General features: G+C 37.3%; 3 protein-coding genes across 11 annotated transcripts in view; 1 reads left to right on the forward strand and 2 right to left on the reverse strand.

The window, feature by feature from the left end:
- Window positions 1-149: 149 nt before the first annotated feature.
- Window positions 150-9633, reverse strand: scyl3 (SCY1-like, kinase-like 3). Of its 2 annotated transcripts, XM_051725113.1 has the most exons (14): window positions 9397-9633; window positions 8582-8777; window positions 7872-8057; window positions 7663-7776; window positions 6067-6123; window positions 5886-5988; window positions 5271-5382; window positions 4766-4843; window positions 4539-4678; window positions 3047-3234; window positions 2730-2901; window positions 1914-2084; window positions 1043-1785; window positions 151-639 (listed from the first exon to the last, which is right to left on the reverse strand). In XM_051725113.1, the coding sequence occupies exons 2-14, from the start codon at window positions 8744-8746 to the stop codon at window positions 580-582; spliced, it is 2289 nt and encodes a 762-aa protein (XP_051581073.1). In that variant the 5' UTR covers window positions 8747-8777; window positions 9397-9633; the 3' UTR covers window positions 151-579. The 2 variants fall into 2 exon arrangements, with proteins under 2 accessions (XP_051581072.1, XP_051581073.1); XM_051725112.1 differs by having other exon boundaries at window positions 150-639; window positions 8582-9633.
- A 1579-nt stretch (window positions 9634-11212) lies between these two features.
- Window positions 11213-19460, forward strand: prg4b (proteoglycan 4b). 4 transcript variants are annotated; one of them, XM_051725121.1, is made up of 13 exons: window positions 11213-11359; window positions 11495-11573; window positions 11831-11947; window positions 12159-12281; window positions 12906-12947; window positions 13848-13913; window positions 15988-16989; window positions 17200-17283; window positions 17489-17625; window positions 17726-17879; window positions 18031-18132; window positions 18740-18865; window positions 19114-19460. In XM_051725121.1, the coding sequence occupies exons 2-13, from the start codon at window positions 11507-11509 to the stop codon at window positions 19230-19232; spliced, it is 2139 nt and encodes a 712-aa protein (XP_051581081.1). In that variant the 5' UTR covers window positions 11213-11359; window positions 11495-11506; the 3' UTR covers window positions 19233-19460. The 4 variants fall into 4 exon arrangements, with proteins under 4 accessions (XP_051581081.1, XP_051581077.1, XP_051581080.1 ...); XM_051725117.1 differs by having other exon boundaries at window positions 11217-11417; XM_051725120.1 differs by having other exon boundaries at window positions 11217-11409.
- LOC127456657 (nucleoprotein TPR-like) overlaps window positions 19429-26295 on the reverse strand; it is a 28457-nt gene continuing 21590 nt past the window's right edge. The window contains exons 41-50 of one of the 5 annotated variants that reach the window (XM_051725086.1): window positions 23367-23460; window positions 22869-23026; window positions 22657-22725; window positions 22480-22571; window positions 22009-22112; window positions 21748-21843; window positions 20235-20391; window positions 19925-20037; window positions 19736-19825; window positions 19429-19576 (exon numbers count right to left, since the gene is read on the reverse strand). In XM_051725086.1, coding sequence (XP_051581046.1) covers window positions 19533-19576; window positions 19736-19825; window positions 19925-20037; window positions 20235-20391; window positions 21748-21843; window positions 22009-22112; window positions 22480-22571; window positions 22657-22725; window positions 22869-23026; window positions 23367-23460 — 1017 coding nt within the window. In that variant the 3' untranslated portion in view covers window positions 19429-19532. Of the gene's footprint in view, window positions 19577-19735; window positions 19826-19924; window positions 20038-20234; window positions 20392-21747; window positions 21919-22008; window positions 22113-22479; window positions 22575-22656; window positions 22726-22868; window positions 23027-23366; window positions 23461-26295 lie in introns of those variants that run through there. The other 4 variants (XM_051725085.1, XM_051725089.1, XM_051725087.1 and 1 more) reach the window with 4 other exon arrangements.

Here is a 26295-nt window from a genome sequence, read left to right on the forward strand (position 1 = left end):
CAGTCCAATTGATTAAAGTCCCTATTTTCTTGTTGAATGTCAGGTATTACTCTGAAAAGTGTAAAAAACATTAGCAACAAAAATAAAGTGCAAAAAGTTTGAATGTAATGTTTGATTTAATCTTGACACATTAAGCCTACAGACTCAAAGTCGGTCAAATACCATAAAACCTTTTTATTTTAGCAGCTGCTGATACAAATAAATTATGTTAGGCTCTCATCCAAATCTAGTGAACACAAGTTAGAGTCTATATATTTCTTCTCATTTAACAAAAACTGGGTGGAAAAAGAATTATGTAGCCCACCAGTGCAAAAGGATTGAAGGATTCCTAATAGGATTTGACACGTTTAAGTCCACCATGCTATCTTGAAACAACTAAACGGCAACTTGGTTGTCAACAGTAGCTGAACCATTTTTATGGCAACAGTGACTTGATTATCATATTGCATTGGTTCTGAAAATAAACACTACCCTCTAAAAATGTGTACATCATAATTTCATGATGGCATATGTAACAGTGTATTTTGTATGGGTTATTCTAGGCATTCTCTCATAGCTTTCTGTATAGGAACAAACTGATCACCAGCTGTTCTCATCTTCCCAATTGAGGTCATCATCACCCCAACCTTTTGCTTCAGTCTGTGAAAAACAAAACAAACGTTCAGCTAATCCTTCAGTTAAACCATTATTCAGCATAAAAGTGAGTACATAAGAAGGAATGGATGTTGGTAATAGTAAATGAGTCATTCTTTCAATAATACGGATTCCCAAACCTTTTGACCAATGAACTAAGTCATTCAGCAGATTGCATGCACAAAGAACTATTTCTGGCCAATTCAATACTTTAGAGTGGAGCATAACTTTATATGCTCAATTTCATTTCAGAAATTACGTGACTTTTAAGGTTATTCATTTTTTAAAATACCCTGATGCTGTATGTCCAGATTTTTCATGACCATGGCGACCCTGAATATTTGTAAGACAATCCTTCAGTTTTGCTCTGCAGACCAAATGAGTAGTGAATCAGACAGATCAAACTAACCTCAGTCATATCAGCTGCAGCAAACTTAGCAGTGAGGCTCAGAGTGTCTATCGATGGGTCTGGTGTCACGTGTCCCAGTGGTCTATCCATGATGCGTTCACTGACCAAGCTTTCCACAGGGAGAAGAATAGATGAGAAAGACATCTTTATATCTGGGACCATGTCTGCAAAGAAGTCTAGCTCTGGATCTTGCTCTGGTTTCTTTTTCACTGCAATGGTGAACTCCTCCCCCAGACCACCAGCTCCACTGCTTTGGATTGTGGTTTTTGGCTTGGGCTCTGATGCTAAGCTAAGGGTGTCAGTTGCCTGGTCCCAACCTGTGTCCCATGAGGTATGGTTATTTTCTGGAGCACTTTTCACACTAGAGTTCAGTTTCATTGCTTTAGATTGTCTTTGAGGTCCAGCACTAGGTTCAGACAAAGATAATGCAGTGCTTTTTGTTGATGTCTTTGGTACAGGAGTGGTGGGCGATTGGTCTGAGATCACTTCAGAGTCCTCGAAATCATCCCAGGGTTCCTCGCTCTCATCTCCATTGGCAGCTTGTATTGCAGGGTTGCTCTGCCCTGGGATGTCTGCGGTCTGAATGCTGATCTGGACTGATTGACTTCTATCTTTCTCCACCTCTTCCGTGTCACTCCAGTTAGGCCAGTCTTCATCGGGTCTTACCGCTCTGTTGGTCTTTGTACTGTCACCAGCCTGCTTGCCCAAACTGAAGCCATTCAGTGGAAAAGTCCTGCCAAAGACTGGGGAGAGTACTTGATTCAGAAGGATTGCACATTCCACAATATACCACTTAGGTGCATATAAATGTATGAGACAAGACGAATCCAACATTTTCAAATTGTCACTGCAAATCTTTATTGTAGAATACCTGCTCTCTCTGCAATTGTGTGCTGGAAAGTGGTCTTTTCAGTTGATTGTAGAGAGGACATGTTCTCTAGAACCACTTTTTTGACCTCTGGGCCCTTAGGGAACAAATTCAGGATCTTTGGTGGCTGCGAGATATGAGGGTGTGATGGTCCAACAATATGCACAGGCGATGCTGCAGAGGAAAGAGTTGCATTTTATGTGTGTACATATAAACAGTGCGATAAGTCCACTTTTATTTTAATATTTTTTTTATTACACATTATATTATCAGAATAACAATTTGAGACAAAAGTTTAATTGAAAAACATGCAGGAATTTTTCTCAGTATTTGGTCAGTGTCACAAATATTTACTATTTGATCAGTGACCAAGAATTATTTTGACCAGTCTTTACAAATCACAAAGAACAGAAAAAAACATTCGTCAAATGACGTTAAAAAGTTATTGTCAATAAACATGTTTAACTGCATTAAACTGAATGACTCTACTGTTAAATATGGCTGGCAAATATTGCCAAACTTCCATAATAATCAAATAATATAACAATATCAAAAATCTCCAAAGAGGATTGCAAATTAAATAATTTTTAAAATATGCCAAAGTCAATCAAGGTGAATTATTATGATCATTATTGAATATCTGCCACTTTTAGACAAATGTGTGAGAATTGTACAAAGCACACCAAACTGATATGTAATATATATATATATATATATATATATATATATATATATATATATATATATATATATATATATATATATAACTAACTAACAGGGCCTCTTCCTATAATAATGCATTAACAGACAGTGTCTTACTCTCTGGGGTTACTTCTGTGGACTTCGTGAAGTTTGGCTTAGTCCGTTTAAATACTTTTGTCCTCTCCCCACCAACAACTACTTGGGCACCCAGCAACGGAACCAGCACAGCCAGGCTTTGTAGGGTCATGGCAACGAGTGAGTCATTCATATCTCTCATTCCCAGTAAAACCTGCAAGACAAAGCAAGCAAACAACTCTGAAACAATCACATTTTATTTATCAACTGAAAAACTTTCTGCATTTACTCACTAAACATTAGTGGAAAGAATTCAGTATTACTAAGCAGTTGATCAGAATACAGAATTTTCACAGTACCTGAGGAAGAATCTGGTTTTTGAGTTCTTCATGAGAAAAGAACTCAGCGTAGATGTGAATGTGGGAGAGGAGAACAATCCTGACATGCTCCTCGTTCACCTTATAGAGCTTAAGAAGCTGAGGAACCACGTATCTCCGATACAGAGAGACAGACAGCAGACACTCCTCACCGGCGCTTACACCAGAATCTGTCCATCAGAAAATGGACAGACCACATCAACACAGAAAGATTTGAAGAAGATGATGATTTTTTTTAGAAGAATTTCTCAGCTCTGAAGGTCCACACAATGCAAGTGAATGGGTACCAAAACTCTGAAGCTCCAAAAGCACAAAGGCAGCATAAAAGTAATCCATAGCTTCAGAAGCGATATAAGTGTAGGTGAGAAACAGATCAATATTTAAGTCCTTTACTATAAATCTCCACTTTCACATTCTTCTTGTTTTATTTTTATAGATTCGTATTCTTTGTGCATATAGCTACCAACTGAACAGAAGTTAATTATAGTTAAAAAAAGGACTCACCTGTTTCTCACACACACATCTATCATTTTGTTTCTGTAAATATAGATTTAATCATTTTTGCAGGCTTATGGATTACTTTTATGCTGCCTTTGTGCTTTTTGGGGCTTCTTTTTTATTTTATTTTTTTTATTCACTTGTATTGTATGGACCTACAGAGCTAAAATATTCTTCTAAAAATCTTTGTGTTCAACAGAAGAAAGTCATACACATCTCGTATGGCATGAGGTTGAGTAAATTATGAGAAAATGTTTATTTTTGGATGAACTATTCCTTTAAGTTTCCTAAAGAGGGTGTCATTAGACTTATTTGATGATCTTTCCTTATATTGTGTGTCAAGATTATAAGACTTTTTGTAAGCATGTCTGATTTAAAATCATTAGCAAAACACCACAGATGGTTAAGTTTGACTCATTTCCATGAATCAGTTCAAACTGTTTCAACAATTCACATATTGTTGTTTGTTACTGGGCATTTCCCTTTGTGACGAGGAGGAGGGCATAGCCGGGCCGTAAGGGTGCATGGCCGGTGCTGAATCAGCTGATCAGTGGGAGAGCAAGATAAAGGGGAGCCGGAGACGCCGGTTCGAGAGAGCGTGGGACACACGTGGCTGTGCTGCATGTGTGTGTGTTTGTTTATGTTTGTTTCATGTTGAGTTTGACATAAAACCTTATGTTTACTGTTCAGCTGGTTCCTGCCTCCTCGTCACACTCCTCCAGGGCTCCCTGTTCTTCCATTCTATTCTATTTGCAAAAGGAATGTTTTGGTGTCTACAATGTATAATTCCTATTGACCCACTAAAGCTGAAGATATAAATAACCATCTTAAGACAAATTTGTTTTTGAAACATCTAATGTGCCTAAGACTTTTGCACAATAATGTGTATTGAATGTTGTCAAAAAGCTAAAAATATCTTGAGATATTTTCTATTTGCTGTAATGTCCAGCTCTAAATGTTTACTGATTGGCTCTACCTTGTTTAGGCCGTAAGAGATGAGGAAGGAAGCTTTTCACAGCCATGGGTTCGGCAAACACCAGAGAATTTAGCAGTTTAGGAGCCAGACGGGTAGCAATTAATCCCTCTGGGAGGTTCTGAACTCTATCCAAAAGAAACCTGCACAAACAGACAGCACAAGTATTATAATTACATCATGTCACCCTTCTAGAGTAATAAAAATATGCATTTGAGAGGGAAGCTTACTTAAAAAATTCATTTTTCTCTTCCTCTGTTTTCAGGGTCAAACTCTTCAAAAAATTCATGATATCCAGGAAGTCATTTCTATAAGAGTTAAATATTGCAAAGTTAATGATATGTATTCCATCCCTGTTTACACTTAATATAAGTTAAAAGTGAAGTGTGTAATTTCTGCAACACTAACGGAATCGCAAAAATAATGATTGTTTTCAAACCGGTTTCATGAACACGGCCCGTGTCTGCCTCAATTTTAGGCAACTGGTTCGTATTTACACTTTTCGTGAAAATCAACAAGCACCTGGCTTACATAAAGTTGTTTACATATTAAGATGGGAAAGGAGGAACAATCTTAACATCGAAATACACACTTCAGCATTAAATTAACTTTTGTCAAATGAAAGTTGATTTTAAAAAAAAGAAATTAAAAAATAAAAAAAACAGTCTTTACCTTGAATTACCAGATCATTTTTATTTTATAAGGTATATTTTTCAAAAGAAATTTGAGGCAAACCTGAAAAATGTATGAGTCAGCAAACTGCTGAGAGACGGGCGAGACATTGGGTCAGGGGTCAAGAGGCTGACTTGCAGCGTGTTCTTTAGACTCTCCAACAAATCATCTGAGACTGAGACAGAAAGTTTGGGTGGAGGACCCAGTTTTGAAAATGGGGAACAGACATGGAAAAACAAAAAGTTACACATAAGAAAGAGAAGCAATGGAAAACATACCACCATTTAGCAAGTAATAGTGAGTGAAAAAAACGATAGCACACAGACAGCAGCACATATGGTTTCATTACGACTCCGCTCCAAGAAAAACAACATAAAAGCCAAAATGTTGCATCAACATTACAGTCAGTGCTCCTCTGGATAATTTTGTTCTTTGAACATGAAGACCTCATAACCATCCCTGTATGGAAAACTTGTCTTTACACTGCTGCTGACGTGTAATACCATCTTGAATGCTCTTGTCAGTCTATTAACAAGTCTGTTACAATGTCTAAGAAAAACAATTATTCAAGAGTCGTAATTCAATAGCAGTAAGGGCTTAGCAACTGCCACCACAGATGAATCGTAGACATGCTCAGCCTACTTTACATGGGTCTGTTGAATTAAGAGTGTTACTAACCATGTCCCGTCAGGAGTGGAAGGAGAGCCTCCACCATCACACCAAATGAAAAAGCATCTCGGGAGTGGGCTTGCTTGTCGGGAAGTGTTTTGAATCCTTCTAGCTACAAAGAAAACAAAATATTATTACTAGTCACTATGATGCAATTAAAATCAACAGATTAAATGCTGAATTTCCCAACCTTTTCTTCAGGAGGAACGGCACTGTTTTCTCGTACATTATGAACACTTTTGAGAAACTGGAGAGGAAGTCATAGAAAGAGTTAGAAAAGAGAACTTTGTACAAAGACATTATTTAAAGAATACAACCATTTTTAAAGGCCATTAAAAATAATATGTTCCTTCATCTTTTGAAATAAAAGAGTTAAAAATACTGTAAGTTCTAAATTAAAAACTTGCTATCCAGTCCAAAAAGACCAACCAAAAATGGTTCATTCTTCATTCAGAAATATTTAGATTTTTGACATCAGAAACCTGAATACACTAACTCATGACCGCCCAAATTTACATGTCAATGTTCTCCCCAATTTGGAATGCCCAATTTCCACTACTATGTCCTCGTGGTGGCGTGGTTACTCACCACAATCCGGGTGGTGGAGGACAAGTCTTAATTGCCTCCGCTTCTGAGACAGTCAATCCGCGCTTCTTTTCACATGGCTTACTGTGCATGACACCGTGGAGACTCACAGCATTTGGAGGCTCATGCTACTCTCCACAATCCACGCACAACTTACCACGTGTCCCATTGAGAGCGAGAACCACTAATTGCGACCACAAGGAGTTTACCCCATGTGACTCTACCCTCCCTAGCAACCGGGCCAATTTGGTTGCTTAGAAGACCTGGCTGGAGTCAGCACGCCCTGGATTCGAACTCACGACTCCAGGGGTGGTAGTCAGCATCAATACTCGCTGAGCTACACAGGCCCCCGTTTTTTGCATTGTTTTGTGAATTTGTCACAATGTATTTCAGGGTTTACAATGAGGCTGTTAATGAAGGATGGGGCAATGGCAGCTATATAGTGTCCGACTGCAAACCTGCAGCCTGTGAGTAAACACTGACTATGTTTAAATGGACACCAGAAAGCGGCTTATTGAGAGAAAATGGCGTATTGAGAGAAAGCAGCGTTCAAGTTTACATGTATTGTATAAGCAGCGTAGTCTTTACTCCTGTATACATGCTGCTCAGTCAGTAAGCAGCTTTCTCCAAAGCAACGTAATTTCCCTGCAATGCTTGTGTAAATAACAAAACATGGCATCCAAGGAAGACTTGGCAATTTTATTCTCCATTGCTTCGCTTTATTTCAAGATACTGTTGCTGTTTTTGTTTCCTTAACTTCCTATCGTGATCTGCAGCGGAACTGCGCTGCATTAGTGGGGTTTTCCTCTTATGTAAAACTCTGGGATTCTCCCAGTGTACGAGCGCATATATACGCTAACTTGAGGGACAGACAATATTTTACATTAGTGTGTATAAATGGTTATAGTTTATAGTGTATGTGCTTTTCCCACTGTACTCCCAGAAATGAATTATTTCCGCTGTATTGACTTGTTGTTGGGCTCCATCCTTTGACGTTTGTTATTCTGTCTGGTCAAGCACATGCTTGAATAAACCGTACACGTAAACGTAGTCAGCGTTGCTCATTTCACATGCAAAGACAGACGTCTTAAAGGCACAGCAGATAAAATCAATGTAGACTGTTTTGGTGCAAAAAAATTTGACTTGTAGGAAAAATATATGATTCCTTTAAGGTATGTATGTACAGGGCCAATAATTTCACCTCTGGTGTCGCCTCTGAAAACTTGCAGACAGTTTCCATCCCCCCAAGCTTCCAATGACCATCCTCACTGACAAACACTGAGGACATGCACACGTTGTTGTGACTTGATTTGCCCTTAATGAAAAGGGATAAACAAAGTGTATATTATGCCATTGATAAATCAAGTGTCTAAATAAAAACCCTCATTTTAACTATTAATGGATTGTTACCCTGTCATGCAGAAAGACTAGCGCTTGCAGCAGATCATAGAGGCCTGCACAGATCTCCTCTGGCGTAAGATTTTCTAACAGCCGTTCTAATGGCTGAACTGGCTCTGTCACTAAATGAATACCTCTATCCTGCACTGAGCACGACAGGAAGCGAAGCAGACATGGATGCCTTAATGTCTTCAGGTGCTGTAAAGGAAGGTGAATTAATCAAATAAAAAAAAATTCAATGCACATGACAGGTTGTGTGTCCTTAACTGAGACATCTGAGTGACTTTTTCCATCTAACTTAAATCTTGCAGATCTTGTTATTTTTGTCCATGCCAGCAGTCTCACTTACTACAATACCGGTCAACAGAATTTATTTTTCTCATGATCTTATTTTTAATTTTTAAAGGGTTTTGCTTTAATGCTAGAAATGTACACAAACATATGACTCTCTTAAGTTAAGTAAAAAAACTTTTTTTTTTTAATGGATGGGAACTCCTTCAATACTGTTTAAAGAGCATCCCAGGTGGATACCTCATGAAATTTTGCAGAGCTTTAATCTATGCAAAGGTTGGCTACATTGATGAATTAGTTATTTCCTAGTTTTGATGACTATTGTTCTAAAATGTGCAAAACAGTAATAACAGGAATGACTGGGTATGTCCAAACTTTTGACTGGTAGCGTGCACCATTGCTGAGGTTATATGTCAGCTGTTCACGTATACCTTGGCAGCTTTATTGACTTTATCTTCATTGTCTTGCTTATGTACAAAAACTGAAGCAGGCTTGCCATCCCGAAGGAGGGCAGAGTACATGGTAAGACCAGAAGGCAGGGTCAGCAATGGCTCTTCCAGCACACAACTTGGCAGGGCACTGCTCTCAGCACCCATCCTTACAGTGAGGGAATTTCGTCTTATCACACTGTCACACGGATAAAACAACATGTAATATAGAGAAATTGCACATTTTGAATATTCTGTAGTCTTGATATCCATGCAGATGACAGACAATATCATAGTTATATAGTACTGTTACTGTGTAACAATACAGTAACCTTTCGTCTACAACAATGTGTACAGTATACTGTGTCTTGAAATGATAAACACCATGCAAGATGTCAAGAAACATATATACATATAAAATAAAGCAGTCAAACAATGATTCAGTCCTCTAAGCTGGGTTTCAAGGACACACTGAAAATAATATGAGATTGATCAGTGATCACACTAAGTGGACAGTCACTGTAATGTTTAGCATATGGTTGCAATGGTATACAGGCATACGATCTCCACTTTACAAATAGACAATACTGTCAAGTGTCCTACGCCACACTAAGTTTTTCAATCAACGTATCATGTCAGGAATTCCTGCCAGGACAAACAAAGCACGTTTATACTGAATTTACACTGACAGACTCAAACTGGCTGTTTAATACTTGGTTCTAATTCAGTACACATTTATATAGTACTCAAGCTATCGGGAGATCTTTTTATTTTGTGTTTGGATGTAATACGTGAGAGCTGGACAGCGAACAGATTACCTGTACGGTGGTGTGTCACCTAGTAGGGGTAGTAGGAAGCCAATTGACTAGGAATACCAGTTTTCCTTTACAGCAGAAACAATTATTTAATAAAAAAAAAAATAAAAAAAAATAAATAAAAAAACTCAACAGCCCCACTTGCGTCTGCTTCAACAAATTAGTTGTTTTGATATACTGCATCGATCATGTATTTTTAACTAAGAACGATACACTACTTCCTGTTCGCGAGTCATAAACACCGGCTCTTCCTGTTATAGAGTTGGACGAAACCATTTCTCTCTCTCTGTGTGTGTGTGTGTGTGTGTGTGTGTGTGTGTGGGGGGGGGGGGGGGGGGTGGTGTTAATTTTACAAGACTACATTTTAGGTTTACATTTTAAGCAACGACATTCGTTTAAAATATATAGCTATATTTTTTTTGTTCCACGTGCTTGCATATGAAGGTATTTGAAAGTTAAGTGCATAAATGTAACGGATTAGTATACCGAAATATCGTTAATGGTTTAACCTTCGGTGGTGTGAGATAACGCAAGTTGACTGGACGAGTATATTGAGTTTATTGTTTAACCCCTTAAACTCTGGTGCATTTTTGGGCAGCCGCCCGCATTTTTTTACACTCGAATTTAAAAGTTCCCCATTCAAACATACTTTGAACAAATTGCAAAAACTGGTCTCATTTTTCAGAGAACCGCCCAATTAAAAATAAAAAGAATCCAATTATTCATAAATAATAGTGTATGTGTTTATAATCTTATGATAAACAGATTATTTATTTATTTGTACTTTTTTTGTTGTCCTAAATTTGTAAACATGTAATTCTGGTTCTGTTTACTCAATCTCACTTTGAAAAGTCTCATTTTATTCCACTAGGTGGCAGAAAGCACTAGAAAAAATATTTTTTCTCTATCATATTATACAGATCTGAAATGTAGGTGGCGCTCTAATGCATTTTAGCACTAACAGATGTGCTCATCCATAGACATTCAGTCTAATTTTCAGTTTATGCACCACCCTTATTGTTTCACTTAATATTTCGGCCTCTGAGTGGACTATAAACTCAATCTGGGTGTCATTAGAAAGCTGAGATCCTCCACTTTGCGATGAGAATTTTATCATCAAAAGTAGAAAACATATTTTCTGATGATTTGTTTTGCATTCTTTTCCTTCTGGATGGCATATTTTGTTCTCAACATCTAAGATATAACATTGGATTATTCAGCCAAGCAAGCTCAAAGGCAAGTAAACAATAGCTCATTTTTAGAGAACTTCCTAAGGTAAAAGCAGATATAATTTTTTTACCTACTTATTAGAGCATAAAATGATATTCTATGATATTTATAATAAAAATATAAATATACGAATATACACCGACTGTAGCAAAAACAGACTGAAAATAGAATGTGAGAATATTTGATTTCTGTAAAAATTCTGATTATCTTAGTAGAGGTTCAAACTGAAAATATTATTCTCAAAATAAACAAATAAATACTAATCTTCTAGTAAAGGTTAACAGATATTATTACATAAAGACAATATTCTCTCACAAACCCTCCTGCCATGTGTTTTTATTACCTGATACTTATTTCCAGAAAGAAATATGTCACAATGAAACAATGACAATTCATAATTAACTATTTAATTACATAATTAGCCATTGGAACTCATATTATTTTGATAATAAAAAGCCTCAAACAAGCAGCATTGCATTATTTTTATATTCTTGTTAACAGAGGCCCCTTAAGTGGGAATAGTCTGTGATGTCATCCAGTGAACTTTGTAAATAAATGTTTTCAGACACATGTCGAGCACACACTGTGAGGGGGTCATGTTCAAGTCTGTCTACACCGCTGGATCACCACACCCTTGCAAACTAGACGATTACTAATTCTGCACTAGCTGTATAATTGGACCGGGTGTGATCCGGCCCAACTGAATAACACCAACGCATTCTGCATCTATATAAACGTGTGTTTGTATTCAAATGTGTTCATAGCAGGTGAAACAACAGAGGCTGAGTGAGATGGTATCTTTTATCATTCATTTTGTCAAATATTTGCTTTGATTGCAATGTTTTTTCTAATTTTGTGATGACTCCAACAGAAAACAACTGAGATGGCCACATATATGTCATTTCTTCTGCTGTTTGCATATGCCACTTTCACAAGCTGTGCAGATCTGAGTAAGTCAAAATTGTTCATGTGTGTGTTTATTTGCATATATTTATGTGATAAATACATGAACAGCATTATGAGGGAAAGGATTAGTTTTCTCTAAAACTGCATTGATTTTAGTTGACACTGTAAATAATTAACTAATTTCTAAGAGATCTTCATCTTTTCAGTGTAGGCCTATTTAGTCTAAATGTACGAATGAAATATTTCTCAATATTTTTTATTCTTAATGTTTTGTATAAAATCAACATTCTTTTCTGGTCAGAAAGCTGCGAGGGACGTTGTGGAGAAGGGTACTACAGAGGAAGTTTATGCCAGTGTGACTATGAATGTCTGGGCCTCAATGAATGCTGTACAGACTTTCAAGCCATGTGTACTACAAGTAAGGTTCTTATGAACTTATTCATTATCAGTGTGTTCCCAGATGTTCCCAACTATAGGTACAGCTCTTATGTTAAGCCAATTCGTAAAAGTCCTTCTTGTATGAATACGACAAACGGTGCCATAAATCTGCTTTACATTCTTTGTAATATTCTACTAAACGTGTACATTTTGAATGATTTTGTGGATAGATTTGCTATTTATGTCCACAGAGGACTCATGTAAAGGCCGATGTGGGGAGCCTTTTAATAGAGGCAATCCATGCCACTGTGATATTGACTGTGTCGCATTCAACCAGTGCTGTCCTGATTATGAGAGCATGTGCTTGGTAGAAGGTAAGAATCTAATCTAAATAGAGTATTTGGGTGGAGTAACAAAGTGTTAATATATTTGCAAATTATTGTTAAATAAATTATCCTTGGTAACCTTTCAAACACACTTGTGATTGTAAGTAGATTTGCAACATTTGATATTAACAATATTTATTGTTTGCTGATGTTACTAACAGATGCTTGCCAAAATATATATATATATATTTAAAAATAATATACAGGATAATATTACAAACATAAATATAATAGGCCTGTCTTTGTTGTTATTATATTTTATTGTTATATTAATATAATTAACAACTAATTATACTGTTGGCATCACAGATGTATCCATCGGTTTGCATGCATGCATGCTGTTAATCTTGCTTTAATCTTCCCCTGATCTTAACTTAATATCTCTGTGACTGTCACAGACACTGCCTTAAAGCCAGGAAACAAAGGACAAAGGACCTCTAACTTATGCCTTAACATAAAGAGTAACAAATCTACAGGTATAATTACTGTAGCTTTGTAACAATTAACCAAATCAAAGTGTACTGATTGTACTATTGCTAATCAAAGTGCACCGACTGTGCTGTTAATTATTGTAGTTAGAGCAAGTATAGTTGTGATTTAAATTTTTCGCAGAATCTTCCAATGAGGAGATGGCTAACGAGGAAGGGATAGAAGGTGAGTCTGTTTCTTTGTCTGTCCATATCTTTTTTTTTTTCTCCTTAAGGACATTTCTTGAAATAGTATTAATAAACTACTTTCATGGATGCTGTCTGTGAGAGTGGAGAAACCTCTTCATGAACATAATAATACTTAAATTAAAATTCGTTTAAGAATGTCAAACTTTTTTTTCCCCTTCATTAATGATTACTGAGATCTAAAATTGAGTAAAAACAGGTTTGATTAATTATGATTATTAAATTAAAGTGTGGTTAACTTAAATAAGCAGACCACATACAGTACATGAAAAGGATAGTTCGCCCAAAAATGAAAATTCTCTCATTATTTACTCACCCTCATGCCATCACAGATGTGCATGACTTTCTGCCTTATTAACACAAAGATTTTGAGAATATTTTAGCTCTGTAGGTCCTCACAATGCAAGTGAATACTGACCAAAACTTTGAAGCTCCAAAAAGCACATAAAGGCAGCATAAAAGTAATCAATATGGTGCTTTTTGTACCATAAAAATGTTGGTACCCATTCACTTGCATTGTAAGGACCAACAGAGCAGAGATAGTCTTCTAAAAATGTTCAGCAGAAGTCAGTCAGTCATACACATCCGTGATGACAGTACCAACTAGTAAATGAGAGAATTTTCATTTTTGGGTGAACTATCCCTTTAAGTATGCCAATGATTATAATGGTAATCTGCATCATCACATTTTATTACAATGTTATAATTTTATTTTATTTTATTTTTTTTAGCTCTTTAGAATTGTACCTGAATTAAGACTTTTTTGTTTGGCAAGTCACACCTCAGTTTCCTTTAATATCATGTTTGCAACCTTTTCCCATGTTCCTGACCATCAGGCAGCATCATTATATTCAGTTAAAATGAATGTCTTCTTATTCAGGGGCAGAAGAGTTAGAAATTCCTGAGGATGAAATGGAAAGTGGGGCCACACCTTTTGAGGCCACTGGTGAGCAATATCAAATCAAAGTTCTGTTTGTCAAATAGGAAAACAGCTCACTTGTTGACAATTGTGTGTTCATAAATTGAATAATTAATCATTATTTGATCAAACTGATGCCTGATCAGCAAATCAAATAACATTTTATGATCTCCCTGTGCTGTCATAATGGTTCATGGTGTTGCAGTACTGTCTAAACAGGGTTTGACAAAATACTGCTGGTCATGCAGTTTTATTTTGCATTTCTTTAACAGACTGATTACAATGTGTAAATAGTCTGAGTAAAAAATAAAAAAATAAATAAAAATACATATACATATACATATATACATATATATATATATATACATACATACATATACATATATATATATACATATATATACATGTATATATACACATATATATATACATGTATATATACACATATATATACATGTATATATACATGTATATATACACATATATATATATACATGTATATATATATATACACATATACATATATATATATATACATATACATATATATACATATACATATATACATATACATATACATATATACATATACATATACATATATATATACACATATACATACATATATATATATATATATATTAGCTAAAGGAGGTTCTTTCTCCAATATTGGAGAAAAAAACCTCCACTGGCAAATATATTTTTTTTTACATGGTATGTAATGCAACTGAAAAAGTTATTAAGCAAACCAGGAAGGGGGAATCTTCACATATACAGAATATAGTACTTATATGTTAGCATAAATATTTCATGTCACTTATATCCCATCTTTTTATAATTATGTAAATAACAAAGAATATTAAAAGAGGGGGGACCTGGGTAGCTCAGTATTGACGCTGACTACCACCCCTGGAGTTGTGAGCTCGAATCCAGGGTGTGCAGAGTGACTCCAGCCAGGTATCCTAAGCAACCAAATTGGCCCGGTTGCTAGGGAGGGTAGAGTCACATGGGGTAACCTCCTCGTGGTCACGATTAGTGGTTCTCGCGCTCAACGGGACGCATGGTAAGTTGTGCGTGGATCGCGGAGAGTAGCATGAGCCTCCACGTGCTGGGAGTCTCCGCGGTGTCATGTACAACAAGCCATGTGATAAGATGTGCGGATTGACTGTCTCAGAAGCAGAGGTAACTGAGACTTTTCCTCCGCCACCTGGATTGAGGTGAGTAACCGCACCATCATGAGGAATAAGTAGTGGGAATTCGGCATTCCAAATTGGGGAGGAAAGGGGATAAAAAAAAAATAATAATAAAAAAAGAATATTAAAAGAAACATTAATCAACGGAAATGGATTGCGTGGATCTCATCTTTGGACACATGTAACACGGAGCAAGGCAAACCAAATTTTTACTTGCATAATGTGCATTGCTTACGTGTACAAATATTTATAGTACAAATGCTCAAATTTACAAGCTCTCGAGTTTCGGAACAATTTTACCTTCAAATGGGAATCAACAGGTGTGTTAAAATGGTCTGTTGATGCTGTAAAACTGAGGATGCTGTGAAAACAGACAGTGAAAAAGTTTAACCAAAACCATAGTTGACCTCATCAATTGGAATGTTAATGTTACTATGACAAATCACGGTTCAGCTAAAGTGATGGTAGCACCGTGACACCTCAGGTCCCACTACAGCCAAATAATTTAACAAGTTACACAGTAAAAGGATCTCAGCGCTAAAGTTCTCCTCCACGTCACAACTCAATCACTGGTAGGTGAAAGCTGATAGCTAGTAACAGACATATTTTGAGTCACATAGCACGGAACTTGATTGCATATGAGAGCATATATTTTATTAACTCTACCCCTATCCCAAACCCCAACTCTAAACCTAACTGTCAGTGGTGTGAAAATGTACAATTTTAACATTATTTCTGTGATTGTAATTACTTCCTGGTTCCCATGGGACCAGAACTAATGTCTTGGAGGTTGCTTGCGCAATGTGCTATCAGAATGAATTTTCGGAAGCAACATGCCGATTTCTTGTGTGATCATGTTATAGTCTATGGGTATTCTATCATAACTGTAATAGTGTTGTCATTTTCAGACACAACCAGCATGCTCCCTGCTGATGAGAATCCTGAGCAGTCTACCACCCAACTGCCATCTGAGATGACAACTTCCAGCACACATCAGCTCCAAGAGGACACTGTTCCCTCCACCCCAGAGCCCCAAAACGAGAACACCACTTCCGCCAGCCAACAGTCCCAAGAAGAAACAACATCCCCAGTCAGCAACACACCATCTGAAGACAATTCAAGCACAGCACCAACAGAGGGTCCTTCAAGTGCAGTACCAACAGAGGGTTCTACAAGTGCAGTGCCAACAGAGGGTCCTTCAAGTGTAGTGCCAACAGAGGGTCCTTCAAGTGCAGTGCCAACAGAGGGTCCTTCAAGTGCAGTGCCAACAGAGGGTCCTTCAAGTGCAGCACCAACAACAGAAGGTCCTACAAGTGCAGTGCCAACAGAAGATCCTACAAACACAATACCTACAGAGGGTTCTACAAGTGCAGCACCAACAGAGGGTCTTACAAGTGCAGTACCAACAGAGGGTCTTACAAGTGCAGTACTAACAGAGGGTCCTACAAGTGCAGTACCAACAGAGGGTCCTACAAGCGCAGTACCAACAGAGGGTCCTACAAGTGCAGCACCAACAGAGGGTCCTATAAATGCAGCACCAACAGAGGGTCCTACAAGCGCAGCACCAACAGAGGGTCCTACAAGTGCAGCACCTACAGAGGGTCCTACAAGCGCAGGACCAACAGAGGGTCCTACAAGTGCCATACCAACAGAGGGTCCAAAAAGTGAAATTCCTACAGATGGTCCTACAAGTGCAGTACCAAAAAAAAATTTTGTAAATGAAATGACTACAAAGGCACAGGGTGAAGACCCAAAGGACTCCTCATCTTTTAAGGATTCTATTGCTACTCCTCTCCCACAGAAGACAACCTCCACTCCTGCTCCAATCAGACCAACAAAGAAAACTTTTAAACCTAGCACAGACAAGGATGACAAAATAAATACCGGTGACACCAAAGATTATCAAGCTGGTAAGACCAGGTTTAGGTCTTTAAAGCTTAATATTGTGTAAAATGTTGTGTCCACCTCAGTGCTCTTATACTTCCGATCACTGTGCTTTTACAACACTTTTGATGCTAGCATAAATATTTCACGTAATTTATTTCCCATCTTTTATAATCATGTATTTTTAAACCATGATAGCAGATGTAAAATGAACAAATTTTATTTTATTTTTACAGATGACTATGACACTAATCTCTGCAGTGGGCGTCCAGTCAGTGGTCTGACTACACTCAAAAATGGGACCATTGTGGTGTTCAGAGGTCAGTGCCAGATGGTAGATATTCAGCACATTCAGGTTGTTTACAACTTGCCCGGAACCATTTTAGAATTTTAAAGGAAAACATCCAGAAATGTAGGAAACTGTGAACCCTACACTATCCTAGATACATAAATGTTTTCTTTAATTTGTGGAACTAAAGCAAATGTTAAATGTGAAAGAATGTCACATTCTCTTCTCCTCCATAGGACACTATTTTTGGACACTGAACAAAAACAGAAATCCTGAACCTGCTCAGTTAATAACAAGCGTGTGGGGAATACCGTCTCCCATCGACACTCTTTACACCCGATGCAACTGCCAGGGCAAAACCTACTTCTTCAAGGTTTATACACTGATCATCATCATCAGAGCAATACATGTCATTCCACCACATATTTGGAATACAAACAATTAAGAAAAATGTGCCTGTGCATATTTCACAGGGAAATAACTATTGGAGGTTTGAAAATGATATAATGGATCCTGGCTTTCCTAAACCCATCAGTCAGGGCTTTGGACGACTTGGTCATATCACCGCTGCCCTATCTATACCCGAGTACAGAAGCAGAAAGGAGTCTGTAATCTTCTTTAAAAGAGGTCTGTGACACTAACAATATCTGTGGTCATCTGAACTGAATAAACACTTCTTTTAAAATACATATGAATTTTGTAAACACATCATGCAGTGCTAGTTTATATAAGGCATGCACCACAAAAGTCCTTTTGACTTTCAAATCGATTTCTTCAGGTGGTATGGCCCAAAAGTACACCTACCAAGTTACTCCAAAATGTGGGAAAAAGCCAAGGATTCCCGTGTTCACAGTGACAAAAAGAGCCAGAAGAGAAGCTGGTAAGGAATCACAAGTTTGAGGTCCACAAATTTACAACATTTGAAATGGTACACTTAAATGAGAGAATACTAGGAAATAAGACAAGGGAGGGGGCAAGGTTTGTGTGCAGATAAGCGTTTGTGTAAACATGTTCTGTAGAAAAGTGAAAATAGCACTATGTTCAGTACTTCCTAGAATAGATGTTTTTCCATGATAGCCTCAAACAAGAGATTGTTACTTTGAGGCCTAACAGACCAGATAAATCTACCTTAAAAATTAAACCTCTACTTTGTTAATTGCATTGGTCAGGGTTTCCACAGCTTTTGAACAATAATTCTCCATGCCTTTCCTAATTGTTCATGATTACTGGATTAGGATTTCTAAAAATCGTTTTATAGAGACGGCACTCACAAAACCAAAAGAAATACTTTAGAGCTGAGCATAATTAGAAAAGTATAGATTGACTCCATTTTCCAAGCCTGGAAATAACATTTTTAAAATTCCTTACTGTTTGGTGGTTTTATTTATCAATTGAATGTGTAATTTATCAGAATGTATTTAATCCTTTATGAAAAAAAAAGCAGAAATCTGAGCATTTTGATTAACTTCAAGAGTTCTGTTTTACAGCCAATGCTCTGGGAAAAGTAATTAGTATCACAAGGAGCTGGAGAGGATTTCCAACAATGGTAACCTCGGCTGTGTCTGTGCCCTCAAGGGTGAAAGAGGGATACAAATATTATGTATTTTCTCAAAGTGAGTATTATGTCAGAATTCTCCTTGTCTAGCTACATTTGTCATTTTAATTTGTCTGGACAACTGAATGCCTGTCTAATGTATCACTCAAAGTTTATATATTTTTCAGACCACATTAAGTATACTGTATGTTTCTAATGCAATCGCAACATCAAGTACTGCATGCAAGATTCATAACACCATTGAAATAATTTAAAAAAAAAAAAAAAAAAAGACCACTCTTATACTTCTGTTCGTGTCTTTCACAGAAAAGTACTACAGCATGAAAATGGAAAGGGAAAAACCAGTTATCTTAAAACCTGCTAAAGGCCCAAGGGAAAACTCAGCAAACAGCTTCTTCAAATGTCCAGAAACTCAGAAAAACTGAGTCCCCCATCTCTTGACCCCATGCAATGCACTTCTTACATCACTTGTTTTATGTGCACTTTGGAAAAAAAGCCTATGATGGGAATACTGCATATTCGGAGACCAATGACCAACTTTGTTTCTTCAAAACAAAATTATTTTTATTGTACCACTGTAAAATCATTAAAATAAATGAGTTGCTCAACATTAACAAAACAATTATAATACAATAAATGAAGCCTTGAAAAGATCAGGATCAGGCTGTTCTTTTAGAACTGTGTTGCTGCAGGGACTGGAACAATGAACACAGTTAGAGATTGCTTCACCTGGCAAACCGTCCCCTCACTCCCATGATGCCTGGTCCATCTACAGTGAGAGAGAAGACTTAATCCTGTAACTCATGATAAATCCACACAATCCTATTGTGTTAATGGCACATTACATGCAGCTCTGTTTGTAACTGGATAACTAAATTTATGAAAAAATAAACTTCCCAGAGTTGGAGAGCCTAAAACATCATCATACCTCTCTTTACAAAGCTCCTGGTACCACGACCACCAGTCCACTGTCTAACAGACCCTGTTCTGGCTTTGAGAGGCTGAGTACTGCTTGTGTCTGAGAAAATGAGAGCGACAGAGACAGAGAGAGAACAAATGTTTGTAAGACAGTGCAGGAGGTTTCATTTTAATTCTTTCCTACAGAACTGTGTTGTACCTGCAGAACTAGAGGAAGGCTCCTGGCTAGTGCAGGGCAGATTGGCCTCATCTGAAGGCTGGGCTGATTCGTCACCCTCAGCCTGAGACACAGACCCCAGTGAATCTTCAGCACTGCAGAATCGAACATCAGAAACGGACACCTTCAAATACACAACATACTACCACCTTCCATGTCCATTATGGACTCTATGTCATCTCATGTGGTCCCTCAAGTAATAAAATAATAATAAAAAAGCAACAAGATCCTTAGGGCGTAACAGAGACATGAAATTTTATAATGTGAATGTACAGTGCAGGCTCACGCTTACCTTTCTCCAACTACTTCCATAAACATATCGTCTCTCCCCTCCACTTCACTAGAGCCTACTGGAGCACTGAACCCTGGTGTGGAGGTGCTCACCATGGGCACCGACTGAGAAGCATGTTCAGTCATGTCGGAAGGCACGGTCTCTGATAAAATAGTCACTGAATGGATGAAGACAAAAAACGTTTCCAATGTAAAAATAGCACAGCAGAAAGAATTATATAAAAAAGGGACACTGAAATAATTTGCCTGTATTAACACTCTTGGTGTCAGCAATTTTGGAGAAGCCTCTAAATTAAGTGCAACAAACTGTGTAGAAAATTCCCTAGCTGTGTGACAATTTGTTTGTGGTTTAATGCCATACCAGCTTCCATGTCAATTTTCATGGCAAAAAACAAGTTAAAATACAATGAAAGTTATAATGCTAAAGTTTATCATTGAAGAAAGTTTAAGATCTATTTTTACTAAAATCTCCCTGACTTTGTTTTATTCGGCTGACACATTTGAAAATAAATATTTTAAAATTGTATCCCCTTTTCTCTCAATTTGGAATGCCCAATTCCCACTACTTAGTAGGTCCTCGTGGTGGCGCGGTTACTCACCACAATCTGAGTGGCGGAGGACAAGTCTCAGTTGCCTCCGCTTCTGAGACAGTCAATCCGTGCATCTTATCACGTGGCTCGCAGTGCATGACACCGGAGACTCACAGCATGTGGAGGCTCATGCTACTCTCCGTGATGCACACATAACTTACCACGCGCCCCACTGAGGTGCGAGAACCCACGAGGAGGTTACCCCATATGACTCTACCCTCCCTAGCAACCGGACCAATTTAGTTGCTTAGGAGACCTGGCTGAAGTCACTCAGCATGCCCTGGATTCGAACTCGTGACTCCAGGGGTGGTAGTCAGCGTCAATATTCGCTGAGCTACCCAGGCCCTCACATTTGAAAATATTTTTAACAATTTCCTCAAGGAATTAAAATCAGCACAATGCAATACAAAATGCTTCAGAGACAGTGGACTCCGGCATGAGGCACATACTGGTGAATTTTCTCTTGATATTAAAAACTTGTGTAAGCCTAGAGTGTCCAATTCAGCAGCGGGTATAAATTATCTGGTCCCAGAGAATCGTGAAGTGGAAAATGAGGGTTGATTTTGTGTAGTTTGTTTGTGATGCTTTGTTGATCCCATTCAGTATTCCACATGTTGATGTAAAATATTATGATAGGTTTAAGATCTGAGGGTGGAATTTAGCAGCTGTGTGGCAACAAAGATTCTATCCCAAACATGGAAAAGGCAGTTGCCTAATACTCCAAAATTTTACAGATTGATTAATTTCTCAAATACAGAATTTCCATGATTTTTTTCTGTGATGGAACAAGCTTTTACAAGTTTTGTAAAACAAGTAATGCTTACAATAGACATGTTCCCAAATTACCAGGTGATTATGTTGTTCCAAAGCAATGTGCCAGAATGGTGCAAATATTATAAGAAAACTCAGTGTTTTTGTATGTACCAGGAGCAGCAATCTGTAGTGGGGCTGTGGGCACACTGCGGCCGCCTGACTCCTCATGATCTCCAAGGAAAACTGAACTCTCATACATGCCTAAACCTGCAGAACATACACACACACGCACACAAACATACACAAATGCACAGAAAACCATTCAAAATAACCAACCATTACCTGTGACAGAAAGAGCATTTTATGAATAGTAGTTTTACAATATTATTTCTGAGAAACCATGTAAAAAGGGAGTCAGGCAGAGGGTACTACCTTGTAATGGTAGCTGGCCAAGGTCTGAATGGGAGGAGCTGGTCTGTGGGAGATCATCTGAAAGCCCGAAACGGAACCGTGTTACACCTGCAACCTGTGGAGAACTTCACAATGCCACAGAGGAACCCAATCATGAAACAAGATCAAGCAAACTGCATCCAAGTAGTTGTCATGAATACTTTGGGGTTGACATGTCCTGGTGTGACATGCTATACTTTGTCTAAAATCATTTTGACAATTCTTTTATAATTATTATACAAGCAGCTTTAAAGAAGCTCAAATTAATTGAGAGACAACATGCAGTATTTGTACTTATCACACCAGAGCACCATTTAAAATTTACAAGGCAAAAAGTTGTTTAAAAATAGAGAAAAACCTACAAGAAAATGGTGACCTATAATGTACACTTTCCCTTATTATTTCCTATACATTTTAGTCTAAAATCTTTAGCCCAAAAACATGGATACATACTGGATTGCTTCAGCAAAGCTGTCGGAGTGATGAGGAACGACCAGTGCAGGGGAGCTGGGGACCATCCTGTCATTGTCTTCAAAGAAATGCTGCTGCTGGGAGACAAATAGAAGAGAAATTGTGATTTAGGAATTGAAACAAGTATGCACGGGATTGAAAGACAAGCATGCAACTCACTGCACTATTGGCCATTCCAGGGGTAAGCTGAAGGCCTCGTCCCACTAACTGCAATCGAACTGGGAGGTACTGCAGACACATGCAAGTTATGCGTTGAATGCTCACTCCAGTCAATGCATAACAGAACACCACTATATGACCCCTCATTCTAAAACAAACAGAAAACGTTCCTCAGGCTATGCCACACAGTGCACAAAGACCTTTGCACACACCTGGACTTGAGCAGGTGGCCCCAACTCCTGGGTAGATGGGGTCAAGTTGTTAAGTCGAGGTGGCAGAGGGTGCTGTGGTCTCCTGGGTGATTGTGGAGGTCGGGGGACAGAGCTGGTGACAGATGGATCTGCAAAGGCCTCCAATGTACCAGTTTCAACTGAGACATCAAAGAAAAAGAAAAAAGGTGCCATTATAACATCAAGATGTTGTCATTATTTCTTTTTTGAAAACGTATTTTAACATTTTTAGTAACCATTATTTCATTTTATTTATTCTAACTGGTTACTATTTGAAAAGGAGGCAGCGTAATGCCGGAACCAGAACGTAAATATGGTTTCTGCTCTGAATGAACCAAAATGGAAAAACATTTCATTTCTAATCCCTGGTGTTCAGTACGCTTTACTGTAGAGTTAAATGGAACAATTTGTGAGATGTAAAGGAAGATATTACTAAACGCCCTCACAGAAGAATTGTTAGGTTAGGCTATTCTGACTTACAGCTAGTGCTCTGAGAGTCTGCCATACATTGGGTGGAGTCTGTCGCTCCAAGACTTTCCTCGGTCTCAGTGCCTGGATCTGTGGGATCAGGACCCTTGGAAATGATTGAGGAAAAGAGGTAGAGGAGAAAAAAATTAGTGAAAACATTGACTCATTTATAAACATTTCGATTTGTGTACACATAGATTGTCTGTCCCATGAGATTGGAAGCCAAATATCAGAGGGCATTAATGACTTGCCGATGTTGTGCTTGGAAAAATATCTTTCCAGACAAATGAAAAGGGTGATCCCTTAGGCAGTCAAATTGAGCCAGTTGCACTATTAATAATCTATTCATAAAACATGGCATGATGGAAAGTTGGGCTTAGATCATTAAAAACAGCATGAGACAGCTTCCAATGGAAACACATGCTTACACAGAGGCCTCTAATGTTTAGTCCAAGCTAGAGATGTGCCTGAAGCAGAACACTTTTTCAGAAAGGTATGAATTAATGATGTCAAAACGAATTCTACTGAATAATAGAAAAATTATTAGCTAGACTGATTATCCAACAACAAGCACCGGTATAGAGCGATTTTAAATAAACATATCTTACCAAAATGACAATGCAATAGTGAGACTGTGAAGCCAATATTACTGAGGTTTAAACTTTAATGAAAAGGTGCAGTGCCGATTTCAATTTTAAATCGGATGGCCGTGTTGCAGTCTCCGTTTATTGTGCGCATCTCAGAAATTTGATCCTGTCAAGAGTTATTAACTAAGATACTATATCACACAGATTTTCCATTTCTTTAAATGTCTGTTGTTTCACATGATTCATACGCAAGGATTCACATGCCTGCTTCCACAAACCAACCCGAGTGATGTTGAATTCCTGACCTGATGATTTCAAAGCGAAGCTCATCTGTCCACATTTATATCCACATCACAGATTAAGGTAATTATCTGGTTAAGCCTTTATTTCAACAAATTTGAAATGCTCCATAGTGTTCATTTATTCCTGCACACATTATTATGGAGAAACTAAAACATGTTTGTTTTTTCCCCCGCTATTCTCTTATGAAAATTCTAGCTCCTGCCATTTATTCCACTGCATTTCGCAAATTCTGCACATGTAATTTAGTTACCACACAGGGTTCGTACAGATGGTTCAAAGTTAAATTCAAGGACTTTCAAGCACATTTTTATTTGTTTTCAAGGACTATGCTCAATATGTCACTAAAACTAATTCTTTATTTGTTCATTTAAAATAAAAATATTTTATTTATTCAGTTAATTTATTTTTTATAATACACCACTTATTACAAGTACAACATATCTCAATGAGCATCTTTAACTACATATTCTCAGTAACAATTCTTGGTTCATTCATGACAAAATTGATGTGCAAGTGTATTGTGCTCCCTTAAAACGCACTTCGCTTTCCAACAAAAGTGAATAACTGGGTCCGTAAACAGTAGTCCATATGACTCGTGTGCTGTGTTCCATGTTTTCTAAAGTCACACAACAGATTTATGTGAGGAACTGAGCAAAACTGCAAATGGGTCATTCTCAAAACATTTGGACTTTCCAACTTACAAAATATTGAAATTTTCCATTCAGTTTTTGCCTATAAACGCTAAGGGTAAACATTTTGTAACACGTTGACATTATTATTCATAAAGGACAACTTGGCTGTTGTTCTTTTATTATTTAATTTTGTTTCACGAACAAAGCAAGTTAACACTAAGTTAACACTAATGGGGGTTAAATGGGTTACACCACCACATTTTGAGGGTTCAATGGGGTACACCACCAAATATTTTTGTGTGAAAATATTAGTTAAAATGTGAATTAATAACCTTTTAACATGCTGGGAAAATCACTATATGCATATTTAAGCAGCCTCTGAACTTTGGCCTCAGAAATTTGTATTTAAAAAAATGTTAAAACATAAAAAAAGGTTTAACATTGATAAAACCAATGCCATGACATCAAGGGACAAACATTCTTTTTAAATTAAGTTATTAATAATAATTTTGTTTTGCTTTTTTGTACACTTGTTCTGCCTTGCACTGATGCTTGTATTAAAAATAAGTACAAAATAAATACATAAATTTACATGTCACAGAAGTGGTGTACCAGATGAAGGGGACAAGGATTTTTTGCAGGCAATTGACAATTTCAAATATATTTTCCTCAAAAATTTGCAAAACAGAGTGAAGCCATTTCATATCATTAAAAGTTAGGTTATAGAATGATCCCTTTTAATTTATTTATTTTTTCCTCGCTATTTGAAAGCTTTCTCGTGACTAAAAAAGTCAAGGGACAAATTTGTCAAAATATTTTGATATTGACCCAAATGTTGTCAAAAAATAACCTATTTTGTGAGACACAAAGCTTTCTTTACACAAGAGGGTGCTACACGGCTCACAAAACTAATTTCTCTATTGATCTGCATTCAAATCTCAGAACGTTTCACATCTCATAATTTTTTTTCACTCTGGAGAGTAATTTTTAATTAAAACTGATAGTTGCAAAGATTCATACTTGTTAAATCCACCACAGCAGTATCTATAAAATACCTATTTTTTTAAATCCTCTAGTAACAATTAAATGTGATTGGCCCATTCAGAACAGTGCTGCCAAAAGTAACATGTGCCACGTGACAGCGTCATCTATGCGCTGGTCTAGTGGTCTGTCATTGTGTTTTCCGAATTTAAATACATTTCATTTATTAAATGATTTAAGCAATGTATTTTACGATTTTCTGTAATTCAATAACTAAGTACCTATTGGTAAAAATGGCTATTTTCAAGGGTTTTCCAGGACTTAAATCTGAAAAAGCCAAATTAAAATACTTCAAGCACGAACCCTGTCCACATTGTTAAAATATGTGCACAAAATCAGCCCCAGACTATCGTAAAACTTTCTGATAGACTCTGTGCT

Source organism: Myxocyprinus asiaticus, chromosome 19 (genome assembly GCF_019703515.2).
Source record: "Myxocyprinus asiaticus isolate MX2 ecotype Aquarium Trade chromosome 19, UBuf_Myxa_2, whole genome shotgun sequence".
Classification (NCBI taxonomy): Eukaryota; Metazoa; Chordata; class Actinopteri; order Cypriniformes; family Catostomidae; genus Myxocyprinus; species Myxocyprinus asiaticus.